This window comes from Oncorhynchus masou, chromosome 21 (genome assembly GCF_036934945.1).
Source record: "Oncorhynchus masou masou isolate Uvic2021 chromosome 21, UVic_Omas_1.1, whole genome shotgun sequence".
Taxonomy (NCBI): Eukaryota; Metazoa; Chordata; class Actinopteri; order Salmoniformes; family Salmonidae; genus Oncorhynchus; species Oncorhynchus masou.
In genome coordinates, this window is record NC_088232.1 from 55349141 (window position 1) to 55369625 (window position 20485).

A 20485-nucleotide genomic window follows, 5' to 3' on the forward strand; every position below is an offset into this window, starting at 1 on the left:
CCTCCCTGTCTACAGTATGCTGTCTGATTCCTCCCTGTCTACAGTATGCTGTCTGATTCCTCCCTGTCTACAGTATGCTGTCTGATTCCTCCCTGTCTACAGTATGCTGTCTGATTCCTCCCTGTCTACAGTATGCTGTCTGAATCCTCCCTGTCTACAGTATGCTGTCTGATTCCTCCCTGTCTACAGTATGCTGTCTGATTCCTCCCTGTCTACATTATGCTGTCTGATTCCTCCCTGTCTACATTATGCTGTCTGATTCCTCCCCGTCTACAGTATGCTGTCTGATTCCTCCCCGTCTACAGTATGCTGTCTGATTCCTCCCTGTCTACAGTATGCTGTCCTCTGTCTGATTCCTCCCTGTCTACAGTATGCTGTCTGAGTCCTCCCTGTCTACAGTATGCTGTCTGATTCCTCCCTGTCTACAGTATGCTGTCTGATTCCTCCCTGTCTACAGTATGCTGTCTGAATCCTCCCTGTCTACAGTATGCTGTCTGATTCCTCCCTGTCTACAGTATGCTGTCTGAGTCCTCCCTGTCTACAGTATGCTGTCTGAGTCCTCCCTGTCTACAGTATGCTGTCTGATTCCTCCCTGTCTACAGTATGCTGTCTGAATCCTCCCTGTCTAGAGTATGCTGTCTGAATCCTCCCTGTCTACAGTATGCTGTCTGAATCCTCCCTGTCTACAGTATGCTGTCTGAATCCTCCCTGTCTACAGTATGCTGTCTGAGTCCTCCCTGTCTACAGTATGCTGTCTGAATCCTCCCTGTCTACAGTATGCTGTCTGAATCCTCCCTGTCTACAGTATGCTGTCTGATTCCTCTCCGTCTACAGTATGCTGTCTGATTCCTCTCCGTCTACAGTATGCTGTCTGAATCCTCCCTGTCTACAGTATGCTGTCTGAGTCCTCCCTGTCTACAGTATGCTGTCTGATTCCTCCCTGTCTACAGTATGCTGTCTGAGTCCTCCCTGTCTACAGTATGCTGTCTGAGTCCTCCCTGTCTACAGTATGCTGTCTGAATCCTCCCTGTCTACAGTATGCTGTCTGAATCCTCCCTGTCTACAGTATGCTGTCTGATTCCTCCCTGTCTACAGTATGCTGTCTGATTCCTCCCTGTCTACAGTATGATGTCTGATTCCTCCCTGTCTACAGTATGCTGTCTGATTCCTCCCTGTCTACAGTATGCTGTCTGATTCCTCCCTGTCTACAGTATGCTGTCTGATTCCTCCCTGTCTACAGTATGCTGTCTGATTCCTCCCTGTCTACAGTATGCTGTCTGATTCCTCCCTGTCTACAGTATGCTGTCTGATTCCTCCCTGTCTACAGTATGCTGTCTGATTCCTCCCTGTCTACAGTATGCTGTCTGAATCCTCCCTGTCTACAGTATGCTGTCTGAATCCTCCCTGTCTACAGTATGCTGTCTGATTCCCTCCCTGTCTACAGTATGCTGTCTGAGTCCTCCCTGTCTACAGTATGCTGTCTGATTCCTCCCTGTCTACAGTATGCTGTCTGATTCCTCCCTGTCTTTGTATGCTGTCTGATTCCTCCCTGTCTACAGTATGCTGTCTGATTCCTCCCTGTCTACAGTATGCTGTCTGATTCCTCCCTGTCTACAGTATGCTGTCTGAATCCTCCCTGTCTACAGTATGCTGTCTGATTCCTCCCTGTCTACAGTATGCTGTCTGATTCCTCCCTGTCTACAGTATGCTGTCTGATTCCTCCCTGTCTACAGTATGCTGTCTGATTCCTCCCTGTCTACAGTATGCTGTCTGAATCCTCCCTGTCTACAGTATGCTGTCTGAATCCTCCTGTCTACAGTATGCTGTCTGAATCCTCCCTGTCTACAGTATGCTGTCTGAATCCTCCCTGTCTACAGTATGCTGTCTGAATCCTCCCTGTCTACAGTATGCTGTCTGAATCCTCCCTGTCTACAGTATGCTGTCTGAATCCTCCCCTGTCTACAGTATGCTGTCTGAGTCCTCCCTGTCTACAGTATGCTGTCTGATTCCTCCCTGTCTACAGTATGCTGTCTGAATCCTCCCTGTCTACAGTATGCTGTCTGAATCCTCCCTGTCTACAGTATGCTGTCTGATTCCTCCCTGTCTACAGTATGCTGTCTGATTCCTCCCTGTCTACAGTATGCTGTCTGATTCCTCCCTGTCTACAGTATGCTGTCTGATTCCTCCCTGTCTACAGTATGCTGTCTGAGTCCTCCCTGTCTACAGTATGCTGTCTGAGTCCTCCCTGTCTACAGTATGCTGTCTGAGTCCTCCCATGTCTCCAGTATGCTGTCTGAGTCCTCCCTGTCTACAGTATGCTGTCTGAGTCCTCCCTGTCTACAGTATGCTGTCTGAGTCCTCCCTGTCTACAGTATGCTGTCTGAGTCCTCCCTGTCTACAGTATGCTGTCTGAATCCTCCCTGTCTACAGTATGCTGTCTGAATCCTCCCTGTCTACAGTATGCTGTCTGAATCCTCCCTGTCTACAGTATGCTGTCTGATTCCTCCCTGTCTACAGTATGCTGTCTGAATCCTCCCTGTCTACAGTATGCTGTCTGATTCCTCCCTGTCTACAGTATGCTGTCTGATTCCTCCCTGTCTACAGTATGCTGTCTGAATCCTCCCTGTCTACAGTATGCTGTCTGATGAGCTACCACATTACCCTGTACAGCTCCTCATTAGAAGAGGAGAGGGTATATCTGGGTTCCTTGCTGAGTGCGTTGTCCCACACTAGGAACAGGGTATTAGAGTAGAAGAGAGAGAGAGAGAGAGAGAGAGCTCTTTCCAAAAGGGAGACTGGAACAACATTGCTGGAGCATATTTACCATCTCTCTCTCTCTCCATCCATTTCTCTCCATCTCTCTCCATTAATTTCTCTCGATCCATTTCTCTTTTTCTCTCTCCTCTGCCAACTGTACATAGAGTCAACCAACACATGCTTTAAAAATGTTTAATATTTAATTACTTCTATAAATAGCACAGACAGCCAGTGGTTAGAGCATTGGACTAGCAACCGGAAGGTTGCGAGTTCAAACCCCCGAGCTGACCAAGGTACAAATCTGTCGTTCTGCCCCTGAACAGGCAGTTAACCCACTGTTCCCAGGCCGTCATTGAAAATAAGAATTTGTTCTTAACTGACTTGCCTAGTAAAATAAAGGTACAATAAAAATATGACTCAAACCTTCAGACACGTGCAGCCAAACGGTCTCCCTCCCTCCCTCCGGTGTATAGCTGGTACTGCTCTCTGGTTCCTTTTACACCTTCATAAGTAAAGGTACCGGACCTGGCCCTCCCTCTTCCTGCACACCCCACCTGCTCAATCTGTCCCACTCTTTCACAGCTACCACAATGTCTAATTCAAATTCTCCTGTTTATCAGTTACAATATTAATCAAGAAGTCTGAATAGTTTCCCAAAGTGCTGTACGGTCCTCCAGAGCTTGACATGGACTGAAATAGGTTCTGGGACTCATCATGTTGGGTGCCTTTACTGTTTATATTTAGGAACAGGAGCTCCACAATACATTTGATCTAATATTCTATGGCAGCAACAGGAGCTCCACAATAGAACATGAGGTGTCGGTACTGAGCTCCTGCCCAAGTCCAGCACTGCCTACCTCATACCATATATGGTTGTGTGTGTAACTGACTTTGTTTGATCTACTGAATCAATAAGGGCCTCTGAGTGATCTACTGAATCAATAAGGGCCTCTGAGTGATCTACTGAATCAATAAGGGCATCTGAGTGATCTACTGAATCAATAAGGGCATCTGAGTGATCTACTGAATCAATAAGGGCCACTGAGTGATCCACTGAATTGATAAGGGCCTCTGAGTGATCTACTGAATCAATAAGGGCCACTGAGAGATCTACTGAATCAATAAGAGCCTCTGGGTGATCTACTGGGTCAATAAGGGTATCTGAGTGATCTACTGAATCAATAAGGGCCACTGATATCTACTGAATCAATAAGAGCCTCTGGGTGATCTACTGGGTCAATAAGGGCATCTGAGTGATCTACTGAATCAATAAGGGCCTCTGAGAGATCTACTGAATTAATCAATAAAGGCTTCTGAGTGATCTACTGAATCAATAAGGACCTCTGAGTGATCTACTGAGTCAATAAGGACCTCTGGGTGATCTACTGAGTCAATAAGGACCTCTGAGTGATCTACTGAGTCAATAAGGACCTCTGAGTGATCTACTGAGTCAATAAGGACCTCTGAGTGATCTACTGAAACTGAGGGATCTGAATTGCCTGATCTACAAGTGTTCTACTGATGGATCTACTGCCTAAGTGATCCATTCACTCTGTGAAATAAATGCTGCCAGGTGACAGCTGTTTACCTGCTCAGAACAGCTACTATACTGAAACATTCAATAATGGCTGCCAGGTGACTGCTGTTTACCTGCTCAGAACAGCTACTATACTGAAACATTCAATAATGGCTGTCAGGTGACTGCTGTTTACCTGCTCAGAACAGCTACTATACTGAAACATTCAGTAATGGCTGCCAGGTGACAGCTGTTTACCTGCTCAGAACAGCTACTATACTGAAACATCCAATAAATGCTGCCAGGTGACAGCTGTTTACCTGCTCAGAACAGCTACTATACTGAAACATCCAATAATGGCTGCCAGGTGACAGCTGTTTACCTGCTCAGAACAGCTACTATACTGAAACATTCAATAAATGCTGCTAGGTGACAGCTGTTTACCTGCTCAGAACAGCTACTATACTGAAACATTCAATAAATGCTGCTAGGTGACAGCTGTTTACCTGCTCAGAACAGCTACTATACTGAAACATTCAATAAATGCTGCCAGGTGACAGCTGTTTACCTGCTCAGAACAGCTACTATACTGAAACATTCAATAAATGCTGCCAGGTGACAGCTGTTTACCTGCTCAGAACAGCTACTATACTGAAACATTCAATAAATGCTGCCAGGTGACAGCTGTTTACCTGCTCAGAACAGCTACTATACTGAAACATTCAATAAATGCTGCCAGGTGACAGCTGTTTACCTGCTCAGAACAGCTACTATACTGAAACATTCAATAAATGCTGCCAGGTGACAGCTGTTTACCTGCTCAGAACAGCTACTATACTGAAACATTCAATAAATGCTGCCAGGTGACAGCTGTTTACCTGCTCAGAACAGCTACTATACTGAAACATTCAATAAATGCTGCTAGGTGACAGCTGTTTACCTGCTCAGAACAGCTACTATACTGAAACATTCAATCAATAATGGCTGCATTCAGGTGACAGCTGTTTACCTGCTCAGAACAGCTACTATACTGAAACATTCAATAATGGCTGCCAGGTGACAGCTGTTTACCTGCTCAGAACAGCTACTATACTGAAACATTCAATAATGGCTGCTAGGTGACAGCTGTTTACCTGCTCAGAACAGCTACTATACTGAAACATTCAATAAATGCTGCTAGGTGACAGCTGTTTACCTGCTCAGAACAGCTACTATACTGAAACATTCAATAATGGCTGCCAGGTGACAGCTGTTTACCTGCTCAGAACAGCTACTATACTGAAACATTCAATAATGGCTGCCAGGTGACAGCTGTTTACCTGCTCAGAACAGCTACTATACTGAAACATTCAATAATGGCTGCCAGGTGACTGCTGTTTACCTGCTCAGAACAGCTACTATACTGAAACATTCAATAATGGCTGCCAGGTGACAGCTGTTTACCTGCTCAGAACAGCTACTGTAGCTCTACTGGTTCCTCACAAGAGACTGGTATATTTTATCCATGTAGAATGATCTGAGCTGAAGCAGCAATAATGTGTTGTAGAAGTCGATTTGTCCATCCTAAAATAAAGTTGGAAATCCAATGTTGTAGTTGAGTTGTGAACTGGATAATCAAAGACCACTTGTGAATACTATGAAAGGAGAACATGACTGAAGTTCTGTTCTCCTCAAGTCCACATTACAGGTTGAAGTTCTGTTCTCCTCAAGTCCACATTACAGGTTGAAGTTCTGTTCTCCTCAAGTCCACATTACAGGTTGAAGTTCTGTTCTCCTCAAGTCCACATTACAGGTTGAAGTTCTGTTCTCCTCAAGTCCACATTACAGGTTGAAGTTCTGTTCTCCTCAAGTCCACATTACAGGTTGAAGTTCTGTTCTCCTCAAGTCCACATTACAGGTTGAAGTTCTGTTCTCCTCAAGTCCACATTACAGGTATCATCGACTCAGTGGGTTTTGTCCAACATGTCTCCGGACCTATTTACTGCCACAGTCATACTCTGGACCTAGTTTTGTCCCGTGGAATAAATATTGTGGATCTTAATGTTTATCCTCTTAATCCTGGCCTATCTAACCACCATTTTATTATGTTTGCAATCGCAACAAATAATCTCCTCAGACCCCAACCAAGGAGCATCAAAAGCTGTGCTATAAATTCTCAGACAACCCAAAGATTCCTAGATGCCCTTCCATACTCCCTCCAACCACCCAAGGACGGCAGAGTACAACAATTGGTTAACCACCTAACTGAGGAACTTAATTTAAACTTGCGTAATAGATGCCGTCGCACCCCTAAAAACAAAAAACATTTGTCATAAGAAACTAGCTTCCTGGTACACAAATACCTGAGCTCTGAAGCTTCCAGAAAATTGGAACCAAACTGGAAGTCTTCCTACTAGCTTGGAAAGACAGTACCGTGCAGTATCGAAGAGCCCTCACTGCTGCTACACCAAACTGGAAGTCTTCCGACAAGCTTGGAAAGACTGTACCGTACAGTACCGAAGAGCCCTTACTGCTGCTCCACCAAACTGGAAGTCCTCCGACAAGCTTGGAAAGACAGTACCGTGCAGTATCAAAGAGCCCTCACTGCTGCTACACCAAACTGGAAGTATTCCTACTAGCTTGGAAAGACAGTACCGTACAGTACCGAAGAGCCCTTACAGCTGCTCGATCATCCTATTTTTCCAACTTAATTCAGGAGAATAAGCATGCTCACGAGTTGTTCCCTGAAGCATATCGACAGCGTTTAAGAACATTGAGGAAAGGTGAAAAACAGTCCCATGTTGAGTTTTCACAGGATTTGTTAACTGAATTCAATCGTTGGTGTACTGCGTCAGCAGTCACTAGTTTTGAAGATTTGTGCAACCTGGATGTCCTCGAACAATTTAAAGAATCTGTCCCTGATCGTCTTGCTATAAATGAACACAAAGTATGGACTGCATCTGAAGCTGCTGTTTTGGCAGATGAGTTGGTACTGACCCAAAAAGGCAGTTTTGGAGGGTCCGTATGAGAGACTGGGGGCAGAGGAACAGTTTAAGTGGATTTTGTTCAGCTAATTCCTTTGGTTCTGGTAATTTCCATCTAGAGCCGAATGTGGTTCATGTGGACAGAATGATGTAAGTCAAATCTGTAATTATTGTCAAGGTAAAGGCCACTGGAAGAATGAATGTCCTGTTCTTGGTAAAAAAAAAGGTCAGCAGATTGGCCAGCACAAATGTAAAACCTGTTGTGTTAGCTGGGCCTGTCCCTCATGTTAATCCTGTTGTGCACGCTCAAGAATTGTCCAAACCTTTTAGTACTAATTATTCGCCATTTGTCACAGAGGGTTGTTTCACTATTGGGAAGTGATGTGCCAGTAAAGATTCTTTGAGACACTGTTGCCTCTGAATTGTTTATTTTGGACTCTGTTCTGCCTTTTTCTCTAGAGACAGATACAGGAACCAGTGTCCTGATTTCTAGGGACAGGTTTTAATACATTGTCTATACTCTTGCACAAAGTCAAAAGGATATCTGACCTAGTGCAAGGTGAGGTTTCCCTTGGGGTGCGTCCTTTTCTGCCCGTTGACGGTGTTCATGTGATTTTGATAACAATTTAGCCGGTAGTCGTGTCTGGCGTGATGTATCTCCTCTGGTGGTTTCTCATACCCCATTCCATGTAGGGATCATCAATGAAAACATAGAGATTCCCAGAGGTATTCTTTGCATGTGCTGTGACTCAGACATTACGGTCAAAACTGAACTGACACAACACATAGCCGAACAGTTTGATAATCCATTAAATGATTTACCTTTGCCTATATCCTGTCGTGATCTTGTGATGGAGCAGTCCACTGATCCTACCTTAAAAAGTTTATTTGATCAAGTACTTCCAGCTGAGGAGTTAAGGAGTGCTGTCCAGGGTTACTACATTCAAGATCAGTTGTTGGTGAGGAAATGGACACCTCACAGCAAAAGTTGTGGGTGATGCTATTATTCAGAATGCAGTGTCGTGTCTTTACTATGGATTAAATGATATGACATGCTATGTTATAAAATCAATTCTCTGTAATTAATATCACCTGATTAAAGTAATCATGTAAATGTAATTATATCAATAGCAGTCGATTATTAATCGTAACCTTATTCAGTCTCATCTGAACGTCGTAAAATTCTTGGTTATCTTCAGGAACCCTGGCTAACACGTTGAATCAGCAATACAACATTTGGTTAAATTATTTATTTACTAAATACCTAAATCACACAGAATTACATATACACAGGATGGATCATACATTGATTACTAATTATGTCATAAAAGAAAACGTCCCTAGAGGACAAAACCGATATGATGACTGGTTACACAAAGAAAGGGGGTTGGGTTTGAATGAAAGTTGAATTGAAGACCCGGAAGACTGAGGAAAAAAGGATTGGGTCTCTATCGGGCCTTGAGAAGCTATGCTATCGTAAATGCAGAATCTTATGCATTCTAAATAACCGCCCATTCAGAAAAGGAAAATGAAAAATAAATATTTACTCTGCGCTTCGATTGATGGGTCGAAGATGGAAGGTTGGGTTTCCCTTGTTCTTTGAAGAATATTTCTGGGAGTTGTAGTGTCGTCTTGTTGTGGAATGGTTACGTTGTAGTACCGTCGTCGTGTAGTAGAACGAATATTTTGATGTACCCTATTGTTCTGAAGAGATTGTTTGTCCTTTCCTAGGCCACGCACGTTTACAGCTGCTGCTGGTAACTCGATGTCTAGGATGTTCACTTCTTTAGTGAATTAGAGTTCAAAGTTCATACCAATTTGCCATACTATAAGTTCATGCTAGTCAAAATCATCCTTTCAACGTGGCGATTGTCACCTCCATGTTGAAATTCGCCCTTATAAACAAATGGACATCCGTCATCGGGAACACAATGTTAATTGCGTTAGCTTGTAGTTGTTCAACCATTCACAACCAGAGCTCACACTGAGGTTGGCTCAGAGATCACCGTGAATTGGGTCAAGGGGCTCTTATAGAAATATAGGAAACGGGTAGGTTCATAATTTCCAACCAATGCCTATTCACGTGGGTGTGGCCACTGATAGAGCATATTTTACTTATGAAAACAATCCTCTCATTTTAAAAACTTATATTACATTTCATTTTTTCACAAAAGTTTCATATTTAAACATTTCAATTGCACAACAATTGCATGTGAATCTGAACTACAATGTGTAGACATTCCAAGATACAGTTTATGTCGTCCATCAGTAATAATGTCTCAGACGACAACCGATCTGAAATCATATTCTATTCTTGACGGATACTTTCAACTGGTTGGATTACCAAAATGTTGTTCCGTTCCCAACCTTTTGATGTTACCATACTCTCTCTGTTAACAAAGAGCTTTCCAAGAGTCCATTCTGTAGAGTAGAGATAGAAAAGGGGTATTTATGGGGGGGCATAAACCTCACCAACGGGGCAACATCATGACAGTGGTTACTTCTAAGCTTCAAGATCTAGTTTTGAAAACATCTCATGACGTTTCTGGGATCTTAGAGGTTAGTAAAAGCTATGATCGAATATTGCACAATTTTTATTGGCCTCGTTTAAAGACATTTCCCTTACATCAAAACATTCCATGTTTGTCAGCTGACTGGGAGGCCTAATCAGATGTTAAGACCAGTCCCGCTACAACCTATTACTGTTACAGGCCAGCCATTTGAGCATTTGCTTTTTTGATTGTGTTGGACCTTTACCCTGTTCTAAAGCGGGTAGCACCTACATGTTATCTGTGATGTGTCAGGCTACGAGATCCTGCAGCCGATCCACTTCGCAACATTACCACTAAGTCTGTTTGTGAAGGCTTTGTCACAGTGCATCTACATTTTAAGAATACCTAAGGTGATTCAGAGCGATCAGGGTTCCAACTTCACTTTGCACATATTTGCACAAGACTTGCGGCAATTGCATATAAAACCTAATCAGGCCAGTGATTATCATGCGCACAGTCCAGGGGCCCTTGAGCATTTTCATCAGACTTTTGAAGTTGAAGTTTGTCTTCTGAATTGGCTAAATCAGAACTAAATCAAACGGACGTAGTTAGTACTGTTTGTTTGGTGGAATCCGTTGATCTGAGATCAGCCGCTCTTCACATACAGAATGATGAAGAGGAGGGCCTGATGATAATTTGCAGGGTAGGTTGATGAATTCAGAGTCCCTTGGAGATTTTGTTGGATTGTCAAGTTAACTGATTTGATCACTGATTTTCAGTCTTTGTTTGCTGACACACCTTCTCATACACATTTGGCAGTGCACGATATTGATGTTGTGGATGCTGTCCCTATTAAACACTTGTATTGTGTCTCATTGGAGAAGCTACGTCACTTGGACTCAGAGATTAAGTACATGCGAGTTAATGATATTGGTGTACCATCATTCTCTAGTTGGGCATCTCTGTGTCTCTTGGTGAGCAAGCCACATGGTTCTCTTAGGTTTTGCACTGACTACCGGAAGGCTAATAGTGTGACAACCTGCCTGTTACTCACTCCCACAGATGGAAGATTGTGTTGACCAGGTTGGTACTGCCCGGTTTGTCAGCCAGTTTGATTTACTGAAGGGTTACTGGCAGGTGCCAATTGTTAACAAGAGATTGTGAAATATGTGCTTTTATTCATCCTTTCAGGTCTTTTCTCCTATACGGTCAGGAGTTTAGGCCTTCGCAACGCTCCTGCTACGTTTCAGCATCTTATGGATAGGGTGATCTCTGGCCTTGAAGGATGTGCTGTTTATCTAGATGTAGTTGTTTATTGTGACACTTGGGAGCGACATCGTTTGCCAGAGGCCTGTCTCACTGTGAACTTAGCCAAATATGAGTTTGTCCAGGCAAGTGACCTACCTCGGCAGAGTGGTCGAGCAAGGTCTTGTTCTTCCGGTGCTAAAGTTATTTATTATTATTATCGATCTGTTTCCACCTCCCACCACCAAGAAGGAGCTGCAAGACTTCCTGGTTATGGTTGGGTATTATCGAGGGGTTTTGCTGCAACTCCACGGTTGTAGCACCTCTGACTAATCTGTAGAAGAAGAGGGCATCTGGTCTTCCTGCTGTCAGAGCGCTTTTGAAAATGTGAAACTGCTTCTTAGCTCTGACCCTGTGTTGGCTGCCCCACGATTGGAACAGCCTTTCAGCCTACATGTGGATGCCAGTAATGTGGGGGCAGGTGGTGTGTTGCTTCAAGCAGATGGAGGTGTTGAACATCCTGTTAGCTGTTAAACTTTTGGGAGAAATAGCTATCAGTTGAATTATTCAGTGGAGGAGAAAGAGGCCCTTGCCTTAAGGTACAGTATATGTGGGGTCAGGTGTGGTCCCTATTGTGGTTTACATTGACCACAACCCCCTTACTTTCCTGCACACCATGCTTTGCCCAAATGGCAGGATTATACGCTGGTGTTTGTTCCTGCATCCATTTGGATGTATGACCTGTAAAAGGTGTGGATAATGTGGTTGCTGTTGTGCTTTCCTGTGCACCGATTTAGTCGTTCTTCAGACTCCTTTGTTGCGTTGGTTTCTTTTCGGTTGGTGGTCTGTACAGGGTTTATTTTGTCCTTCCTGTCACTCTGGGTTCTGCTGCTCTCCTGTTGCTCGGTCTCCATTTCTTTCTCTTAAATGATTGCTTCCAGGTACCATGGTTGCTGAGGTTGGACAGAGTCGGGTGATTTGGTTGGGTTGGTATCATGGGCATCTGGTTGCTGAGGTTGGACGGGGTCAGGTGATTTGGTTGGGTTGGTATCATGGGCATCTGGTTGCTGAGGTTGGACGGGGTCAGGTGATTTGGTTGGGTTGGTATCATGGGCATCTGGTTGCTGAGGTTGGACGGGGTCATTTGGTGATCATGGGCATCTGGTTGCTGAGGTTGGACGGGGTTGATTTGGTTGGTTTGGTATCATGGGCATCTGGTTGCTGAGGTTGGACGGGGTCAGGTGATTTGGTTGGGTTGGTATCATGGGCATCTGGTTGCTGAGGTTGGATGGGGTCGGGTGATTTGGTTGGGTTGGTATCATGGGCATCTGGTTGCTGAGGTTGGACGGGGTCGGGTGATTTGGTTGGGTTGGTATCATGGGCATCCGGTGGGTCTCTTACCTTGATGGTTTGTATAGTATTTTGTGTCTGGACCTTTATTAGTCATGATTTTGGATCAGTTGTATTTGTGTGGTTGTGGATTTTGTTTTCGGGTCCTTGTTAGTCCACGATTGTTATGGGAGGGGGTGTTACGCCTCCCTGACATCTCCTGTGTTTGTGCTTCTATTTGCAGATTTGGGATAGGTGGAGCTGATTTGGGTCGTTAAGGTGACAAGTTGCACCTGGGTTTCGGATCAACTAGGAGATAAAAGATCCTGGTGCCCAGTCCCCTCTCTCTCTCTCTCCCTCTGTCTGTCTCTCTGTCTGTCTCTGTCTGTCTGTCTCTCTCTCTGTCTGTCTCTCTGTCTCTCACTGTCTGTCTCTCACTGTCTGTCTCTCTCTGTCTGTCTCTCTCTGTCTCTCTCTGTCTCTCTCTGTCTCTCTCTGTCTGTCTTTCTGTCTCTCTCTGTCTCTCTCTGTCTCTCTTTGTCTCTCTTTGTCTGTCTCTGTCTCTCCCTGTCTGTCTCTCTCTGTCTCTCTGTCTATTATATGTCTGTCTCTCTCTAGTCTTAACATCCTTCAACACTTACACACATGTTAACTTCATCCATACATCTCCATTACATCTTCAACACTCTGTTAACTTCATCCATACATCTCCATTACACCCTTCAACACTTACAAGCATGTTATATTTTTTGATTAGGTTAACATCCTTCAACACTTACACACATGTTAACTTCATCCATACATCTCCATTACATCCTTCAACACTTACACACATGTTAACTTCATCCATACATTAGTTTCTATTATTTAATAAATATGTGTGTTACTCTTTAACTGCCAACGTGTGTACTTCCTTGTTTGTCACCATCTAATAGCCAGGTTGTGACATTTCAAAAATGTTTGGCAACTGAACACAATTATCTTGATATGAATTTTGATGATTCTTAATCCAAAACATCTCCAGTGTGAATCCTATAATATATACAACATCGTGCACAACAAAGATCTCCACTGTTCCTTAGTTTAGATGATCATGGTGCTGGTCCTTATTTAATAAATATGTGTGCTGGTCTTTCTGACTAGATGATCATGGTGCTGGTCCTGTCTGACTAGATGATCATTGTGGTCACCATCTAATGATCCAGGTGGTCTGTGACTAGATGATCATGGTGCTGGTCTTGTCTGACTAATGATCATGGTGCTGGTCTTGTCTGACTAGAATTTTGATGATTCTTAAATGACAAAATCATGGTGCTGGTCTTGTGACTAGATGATCATGTGCTGGTCTACTAGATGATATGGTGCATCCTGTCTGAAAAATCACAACAAAGATGATCATGGTGCTGGTCCTGTCTGACTAGATGATCATGGTGCTGGTCTTGTCTGACTAGATGATCATGGTGCTGGTCCTGTCTGACTAGATGATCATGGTGCTGGTCCTGTCTGACTAGATGATCATGGTGCTGGTCTTGTCTGACTAGATGATCATGGTGCTGGTCTTGTCTGACTAGATGATCATGGTGCTGGTCTTGTCTGACTAGATGATCATGGTGCTGGTCTTGTCTGACTAGATGATCATGGTGCTGGTCTTGTCTGACTAGATGATCATGGTGCTGGTCTTGTCTGACTAGATGATCATGGTGCTGGTCTTGTCTGACTAGATGATCATGGTGCTGGTCCTGTCTGACTAGATGATCATGGTGCTGGTCCTGTCTGACTAGATGATCATGGTGCTGGTCTTGTCTGACTAGATGATCATGGTGCTGGTCCTGTCTGACAGGACTGCTGGTCCTGTCATGAGAAGCTGTAGGATGGAACACCATCTACATAGATCATAGAAGCTGTAGGATGGAACACCACCTACATAGAACACCACCTACATAGATCAGAGATCATACCTACATAGATCAGACTGTAGGATGGAACACCACCTACATAGATCAGAGAAGCTGTAGGATGGAACACCACCTACATAGATCAGAGAAGCTGTAGGATGGAACACCACCTACATAGATCAGACATGAGATCATTATGTTGGATGCAACACCACCTACATAGATCAGAGAAGCTGTAGGATGGAACACCACCTACAGAGATCATAGAAGATGTGTAATATAGCATGAACACCTCCAATAAGAGATCAGACATGAGATCATTATGTAGGATGGAACACCACCTACATAGATCATAGAAGCTGTAGGATGGAACACCACCTACATAGATCATAGAAGCTGTAGGATGGAACACCACCTACATAGATCATAGAAGCTGTAGGATGGAACACCACCTACATAGATCATAGAAGCTGTAGGATGGAACACCACCTACATAGATCATAGAAGCTGTAGGATGGAACACCACCTACATAGATCATAGAAGCTGTAGGATGGAACACCACCTACATAGATCATAGAAGCTGTAGGATGGAACACCACCTACATAGATCAGACATGAGATCATTATGTTGGATGGATGCAAGTCAAGTACCATAAAGTTCTGTTTTTAACATGTCATTATACTTCATAACTTTACATAATAACTAGCGTTAACTTTGGTCCTCTTGTGTTCCAAAAGGGGACACAGGCCAGGGGTTGGGGGGGGCAGATGGCCAGGGTTGGGGTCTTAGTCCAGTCCGACGTCGATGTCCTCGGAGCTGCCGTGCTTAGTGACAAGCCTCCATCTGTGGATGTACTGGCTTCCTTTCTTCTTCTGATGACAGTCAGGCCCCTCCTCCTCCAGCTTCTGTCTCTTGTGTTTAGTCCTCCTGTTCTGGAACCACACCTTCACCTGGGGAGGAAGACGGGGACATTAGAGACATCTATATTCTGGGGGACCATTAGAGACATCTTTATTCTTCACCTGGGGAGGAAGACAGAGACATTAGAGACATCTATATTCTGGACCACACCTTCACCTGGGGAGGAAGACAGGGACATTAGAGACATCTATATTCTGGAACCACACCTTCACCTGGGGAGGAAGACAGAGACATTAGAGACATCTATATTCTGGACCACACCTTCACCTGGGGAGGAAGACAGAGACATTAGAGACATCTATATTCTGGACAACACCTTCACCTGGGGAGGAAGACAGGAACATTAGAGACATCTATATTCTGGACAACACCTTCACCTGAGGAGGAAGACAGGGACATTAGAGACATCTATATTCTGGACCACACCTTCACCTGGGGAGGAAGACAGAGAATGTTGTATTTTATTGGAGGGTTATACAAGCCCCTCTATGCCTATATAACTCTAACCTGGATACTCAATTTCAGAATTGTTTCTTGTGAAATGTACACAGAAAAGGTATAATACTAAAAACAATGCATGACGACTGCAACAACAAGCTTATCAGACTCTGTACACAGAGCTGGTTGAATGGCTTTCCTTCTCTCAACACCAATACTGTACGCTAGATATTAGAATTGAATCAATGTAATTATGTTTGGTCTTGCTCTCGCAGCGATTCTGAAGTATTAGTCGTCATTACAAGCAGGTGTTGTTACACATGGTCTGCCACTGCGAGGACGATCAGCTGTCCGTCCTGTCTCCCTGTAGCGCTGTCTTAGGCATCTCACAGTACGGACATTGCAGTTTATTGCCCTGGCCACATCTGCAGTCCTCATGCCTAAAAACTATCGTTCCAATGAAAACGGATCAGAAATATAAATCACAGGCTCCCAAGTCCTTTTTCCTTCCCCTTTCACCTGATTATGATTTAGTAAAATGATTTACTGAGCTTGAAAAGTGGACTAAATTGTAATAGTCCACTTTTCTATCATAAACCCTATTGCTAACAGTTGGTTAATTTCAACATATTTTTTTTATTTAATTTAACTAGGCAGTTAAGTTAACAGTTAAGAACAAATTCTTATTTTCAATGACGGCCTAGGAACAGTGGGTTAACTGCCTGTTCAGGGGCAGAACGACAGATTTGTACCTTGTCAGCTCGGGGTTTTGAACTTGCAACCTTCCGGTTACGAGTCCAACGCTCTGACCACTAGGCTACACTGCCGCCCCGTGTCAATATTTGTCCTACTTAGGCTTGCAAGAAAAAGCTAATGATTTTCAGTAGACGTAATAATGAATATGCCTAATAATAGGCTATTGACTCGTATTTTGAAAAACATACAATCATATTCTTTATTTACAACACATTTAATTAAAAGTTCTTCAAGATATTATTATATTATTTATTTCAATTAAAAGCAGTCCTCCTGACATGAATTTATCAACTCCGAATGAGTTTGGGCTGGAATGTATTAAATTAATTTATATAGGCCTATTCTTGAACTGTGTGCCATATATATATTTCATATAGGGTATTTTAGTAGCGTTTCTCACCTGTGTTTCAGAGAGACTGAGACTGTTGGCCAGCTGTTTCCTCTCGGCTCCTACTATGTAATGATTATTCTCGAACGCCCGCTCAAGCCGCAGGAGCTGCGACGGGGAGAAGGCGGTACGGATGCGCTTGGGTTTTTGGGCGAATGGGCGGTGGAGTAGCCGGCTTTCTTGGGAAACATCGTTTCCTGGTTGCAGAGAGAGAGAGGATTTCCACTAGTTACCACATCCACAAAGTCAAAATTGGCTATATCGTTTATGACTTTGTGGCTGTGGTAACTAGTGATGACCGAGACGGAGAGAGAGGGAGAATCACACTGCGGTTTAGATTGAGTGAGTTTGGTGTTTAGCATTCTTTTAATGCTCTTAATCAAATCAAATCAAATGTATTTATAAAGCCCTTCGTTCATCAGCTGATATCTCAAAGTGCTGTACAGAAACCAAGCCTAAAACCCCAAACAGCAAGCAATGCAGGTGTAGAAGCACGGTGGCTAGGAAAAACTCCCTAGAAAGGCCAAAACCTAGGAAGAAGCCTAGAGAGGAACCAGGCTATGTGGGGTGGCCAGTCCTCTTCTGGCTGTGCTGGGTGGAGATTATAACAGAACATGGCCAAGATGTTCAAATGTTCATAAATGACCAGCATGGTCCAATAATAATAAGGCAGAACAGTTGAAACTGGAGCAGCAGCACGGTCAGGTGGACTGGGGATGACCCCAGGTGGACTGGGGTCATCATGTCAGGTAGTCCTGAGGCATGGTCCTAGGGCTCAGGTCCTCCGAGAGAGAGAAAGAAAGAGAGAAGGAGAGAATTAGAGAACGCACACTTAGATTCACACAGGACACCGAATAGGACAGGAGAAGTACTCCAGATATAACAAACTGACCCCAGCCCCCCGACACATAAACTACTGCAGCATAAATACTGGAGGCTGAGACATTAATGTTGAATGTAATTACCTGTACATCGTTACAACACTGTATATATACATAACATTTGTAATGTCTTTATTCTTTTGGAACTTCTTTGAGTGTAATCTTTACTGTTCATTTTTATTGTTTATTTCACTTTTGTATATTACCTCACTTGCTTTGGCAATGTTAACATGTGTTTCCCATGCCAATAAAGCCCCTTGAATTGAATTGATTGAAGCAATTAGAACACAGAGCAACACCAGGAGCGTTTTGCTCTGCAACGAGGTGGAAAAGAACACAGCACAAGGCAGAGAGGGATCTGAGACTAATTCAAATGAATATTTGCCCTTTTGGTTTGAGGCTAGTTTATAAACTCTTTATGTAGTTTGATGTAGTCTATGAATACTTTATACAACTCTTCTGCGTGTGCTGAGTCCATATCAACGTAGGGATCAATTTAAATTGTCAATTTGATATCATTCCAAATAAGACTGTGTGACAATTATTTTTAATAATTTAATAATATTATTAGTCTACTTTATATTGAGAATAATGACATTAATCTTTCATCATAATTAGGCCAATACGTTAATTAAATTATTATAAACATATTAAATTAATCGAGTCTACTGATGCATATAAACCATATAGTCTATTTAAAAGTGTGTGTTTTTTTTACAACCTAAAAAAAATTGGCTAGATTCTGAAACAAAATTCTGGTTTGAACGTTAGGGAAGAAAATAATTACGATTTTCGCACTCACTCAGATAAGATAGTAGTTTGGTTTGGATAAATTCGCAGTGGGATTGACCGCGTAACAAAGACAGTATTTCCTCTACAGATTGCCTGTGGCCCGGTGTGTGCCGGTGAAACCTTTCCAGTCGTGGGGAAATAAACTGGTTAGATTTGCGCTCCATTAATCTGGACCCTCGTACCCTACACTTTGAATACAAAACGACAGACTCCTACATATTCTATCATAGCCTAATCACATTTAATTGTATTAGGCTATAATACACGTATAATATTATACAAATACACTGATATCAACATTGTAATGCAAACTGAAGTTTCTGACACGCCATCACATTTTCCAAATGGAGTGATTTTGATGTTTAGCATATTTTTTTAATGCTCTTAATTTTGAATGTAATTACCTGTCACCTTAATGAAATATGTGCTCTGCTTATAACTGATATTTGATGCACCACGCTTTTGTCATTATGTGGGCTGCATTATGGGCTATTGTGTGTCGATTGCCGAGGGAAAAACAAATATTTCATACATGTTTAGAATAAGGCTGTAATGTAAGAAAATGTTGAAAAGGTCAAGGAGTCTGAATACTTTCCGACGGCTCTGTGTGTACCGCACCAATATCTGCATTGAATAGAAGTTGTAAGCGGACACAGCCCACATAACCTCGCTGAAGACCTTTAACAGTATACATATTCATTCAAATGTCACAACCTCATCGTTCCATACCTCTTATTTCTCCTGTTGTAACCGTGTATGTGTTCATTTGTTGCTAGTATGACAATATAGGCTGAAATGGCCCAAGGCAGGGAGTTCAACTGGCAACATAAACATCCCCACTATCTGATTGACGCTTTTCCCTTTACCAAAGTGTAGCCAATGGGGGGGAATGGAACGTGGAAATGTTTTCCATAAGTACTCTATCTCATATCCAATCTAGTGGAAATGTTGTCGATAAGCACTCTATCTCATACCCACTCTAGGTATTGTTTATGTTCACCTGTGGCTGAAAAAGGTGAGTTATAGAGGCTATGCATCGTAGTCCCATTTCACCACAATAATTTTGTAATAAAGACAAACATTATCTGATGATTGATATTCAATTTTCAACACACGCTCTCTCTCTCTCTCTCTCTCTCTCTCTCTCTCTCTCTCTCTCTCTCTCTCTCTCTCTCTCTCTCTCTCTCTCTCTCTCTCTCTCCAATCCTTTACCTTGAAATCTGTATCCGAATAACCTGTTTCGTAAATCCCATGGGTAGAAGTTGAGAGGGTCTCGGTGCTGTGTCCCAAAGAAGTGTGAAGGGTGTTGTAGGTGGCCCCCTCCTAGCTGGTGGGGGTTCATTGTCAGCCCGGGGTGGTTGACCGACTCATGGAACACCAGCTCCGGGTTCTGATACAGAGATCTGCCGGTGGGACTCTGGTACCCGTTCATGAAAGCGTCAGTGGAGTTTGAATAAGTCAGGGCCGTCGGTCGGATGGGATCTTCCGTGGTTTGAGAGTTTTCTTTGACCACCAATGACTCTATCATAAAACAACGTTTACTCACCGAAGAAAACATCTTCGTCACTTCGGGTAGTGAAATCCAGAAATCCAGTCAAAATGGTTCCCTCAGAAAGTCATAGTGAGCATCAATGGTTACGGTAGAGCCCCCGGACCGATGTTCTGAGCGGGAACCTCGAGCACCTCCTGTTATGGAGGTGAGATCCATGCACGCGCACCGAGCGGACACGAGGACAAATCAACGTTCTGGAACTGGGAGGACTGAGATGTGCGCAAGCGAGACAATGGTATTCTAGATTGCGCTGATTGGAAGAGTACACCTGTCAATGAGTTCTCTCATGTACCCGGGGTGTGGATTTAGCAGAAGCAGGAATAGAGTTATAGACGTCGTTCAGCAGCTCATATAGCAACAATAGCTTCATATGAAACCAAATAGCCTTGTCGTGTTTCCTCGGCTGATTTTTTTGGCTCATTCTGCAAGTATAACACAAGTTAAAACCTTCCGGTTGAATATACACTCACATTTCTTGTCCAGAATATAGCCCATCACACCAAATTAATGTATAATGAAACCAGTGTTGTTTAGCCTACACGTTTGAGGATGACAATA

General features: G+C 43.3%; 1 protein-coding gene across 1 annotated transcript; it reads right to left on the reverse strand.

Annotated features, from left to right (window-relative positions):
* Positions 1–14305: 14305 nt before the first annotated feature.
* On the reverse strand, positions 14306–20064 carry LOC135507447 (homeobox protein EMX1-like). Its single transcript, XM_064926984.1, has 3 exons — positions 19588–20064; positions 16715–16899; positions 14306–15149 (listed from the first exon to the last, which is right to left on the reverse strand). Exons 1-3 carry the CDS (start codon positions 19931–19933, stop codon positions 14985–14987), a joined length of 696 nt encoding a protein of 231 aa, XP_064783056.1. The 5' UTR covers positions 19934–20064; the 3' UTR covers positions 14306–14984.
* Between the last annotated feature and the right edge of the window lie 421 nt (positions 20065–20485).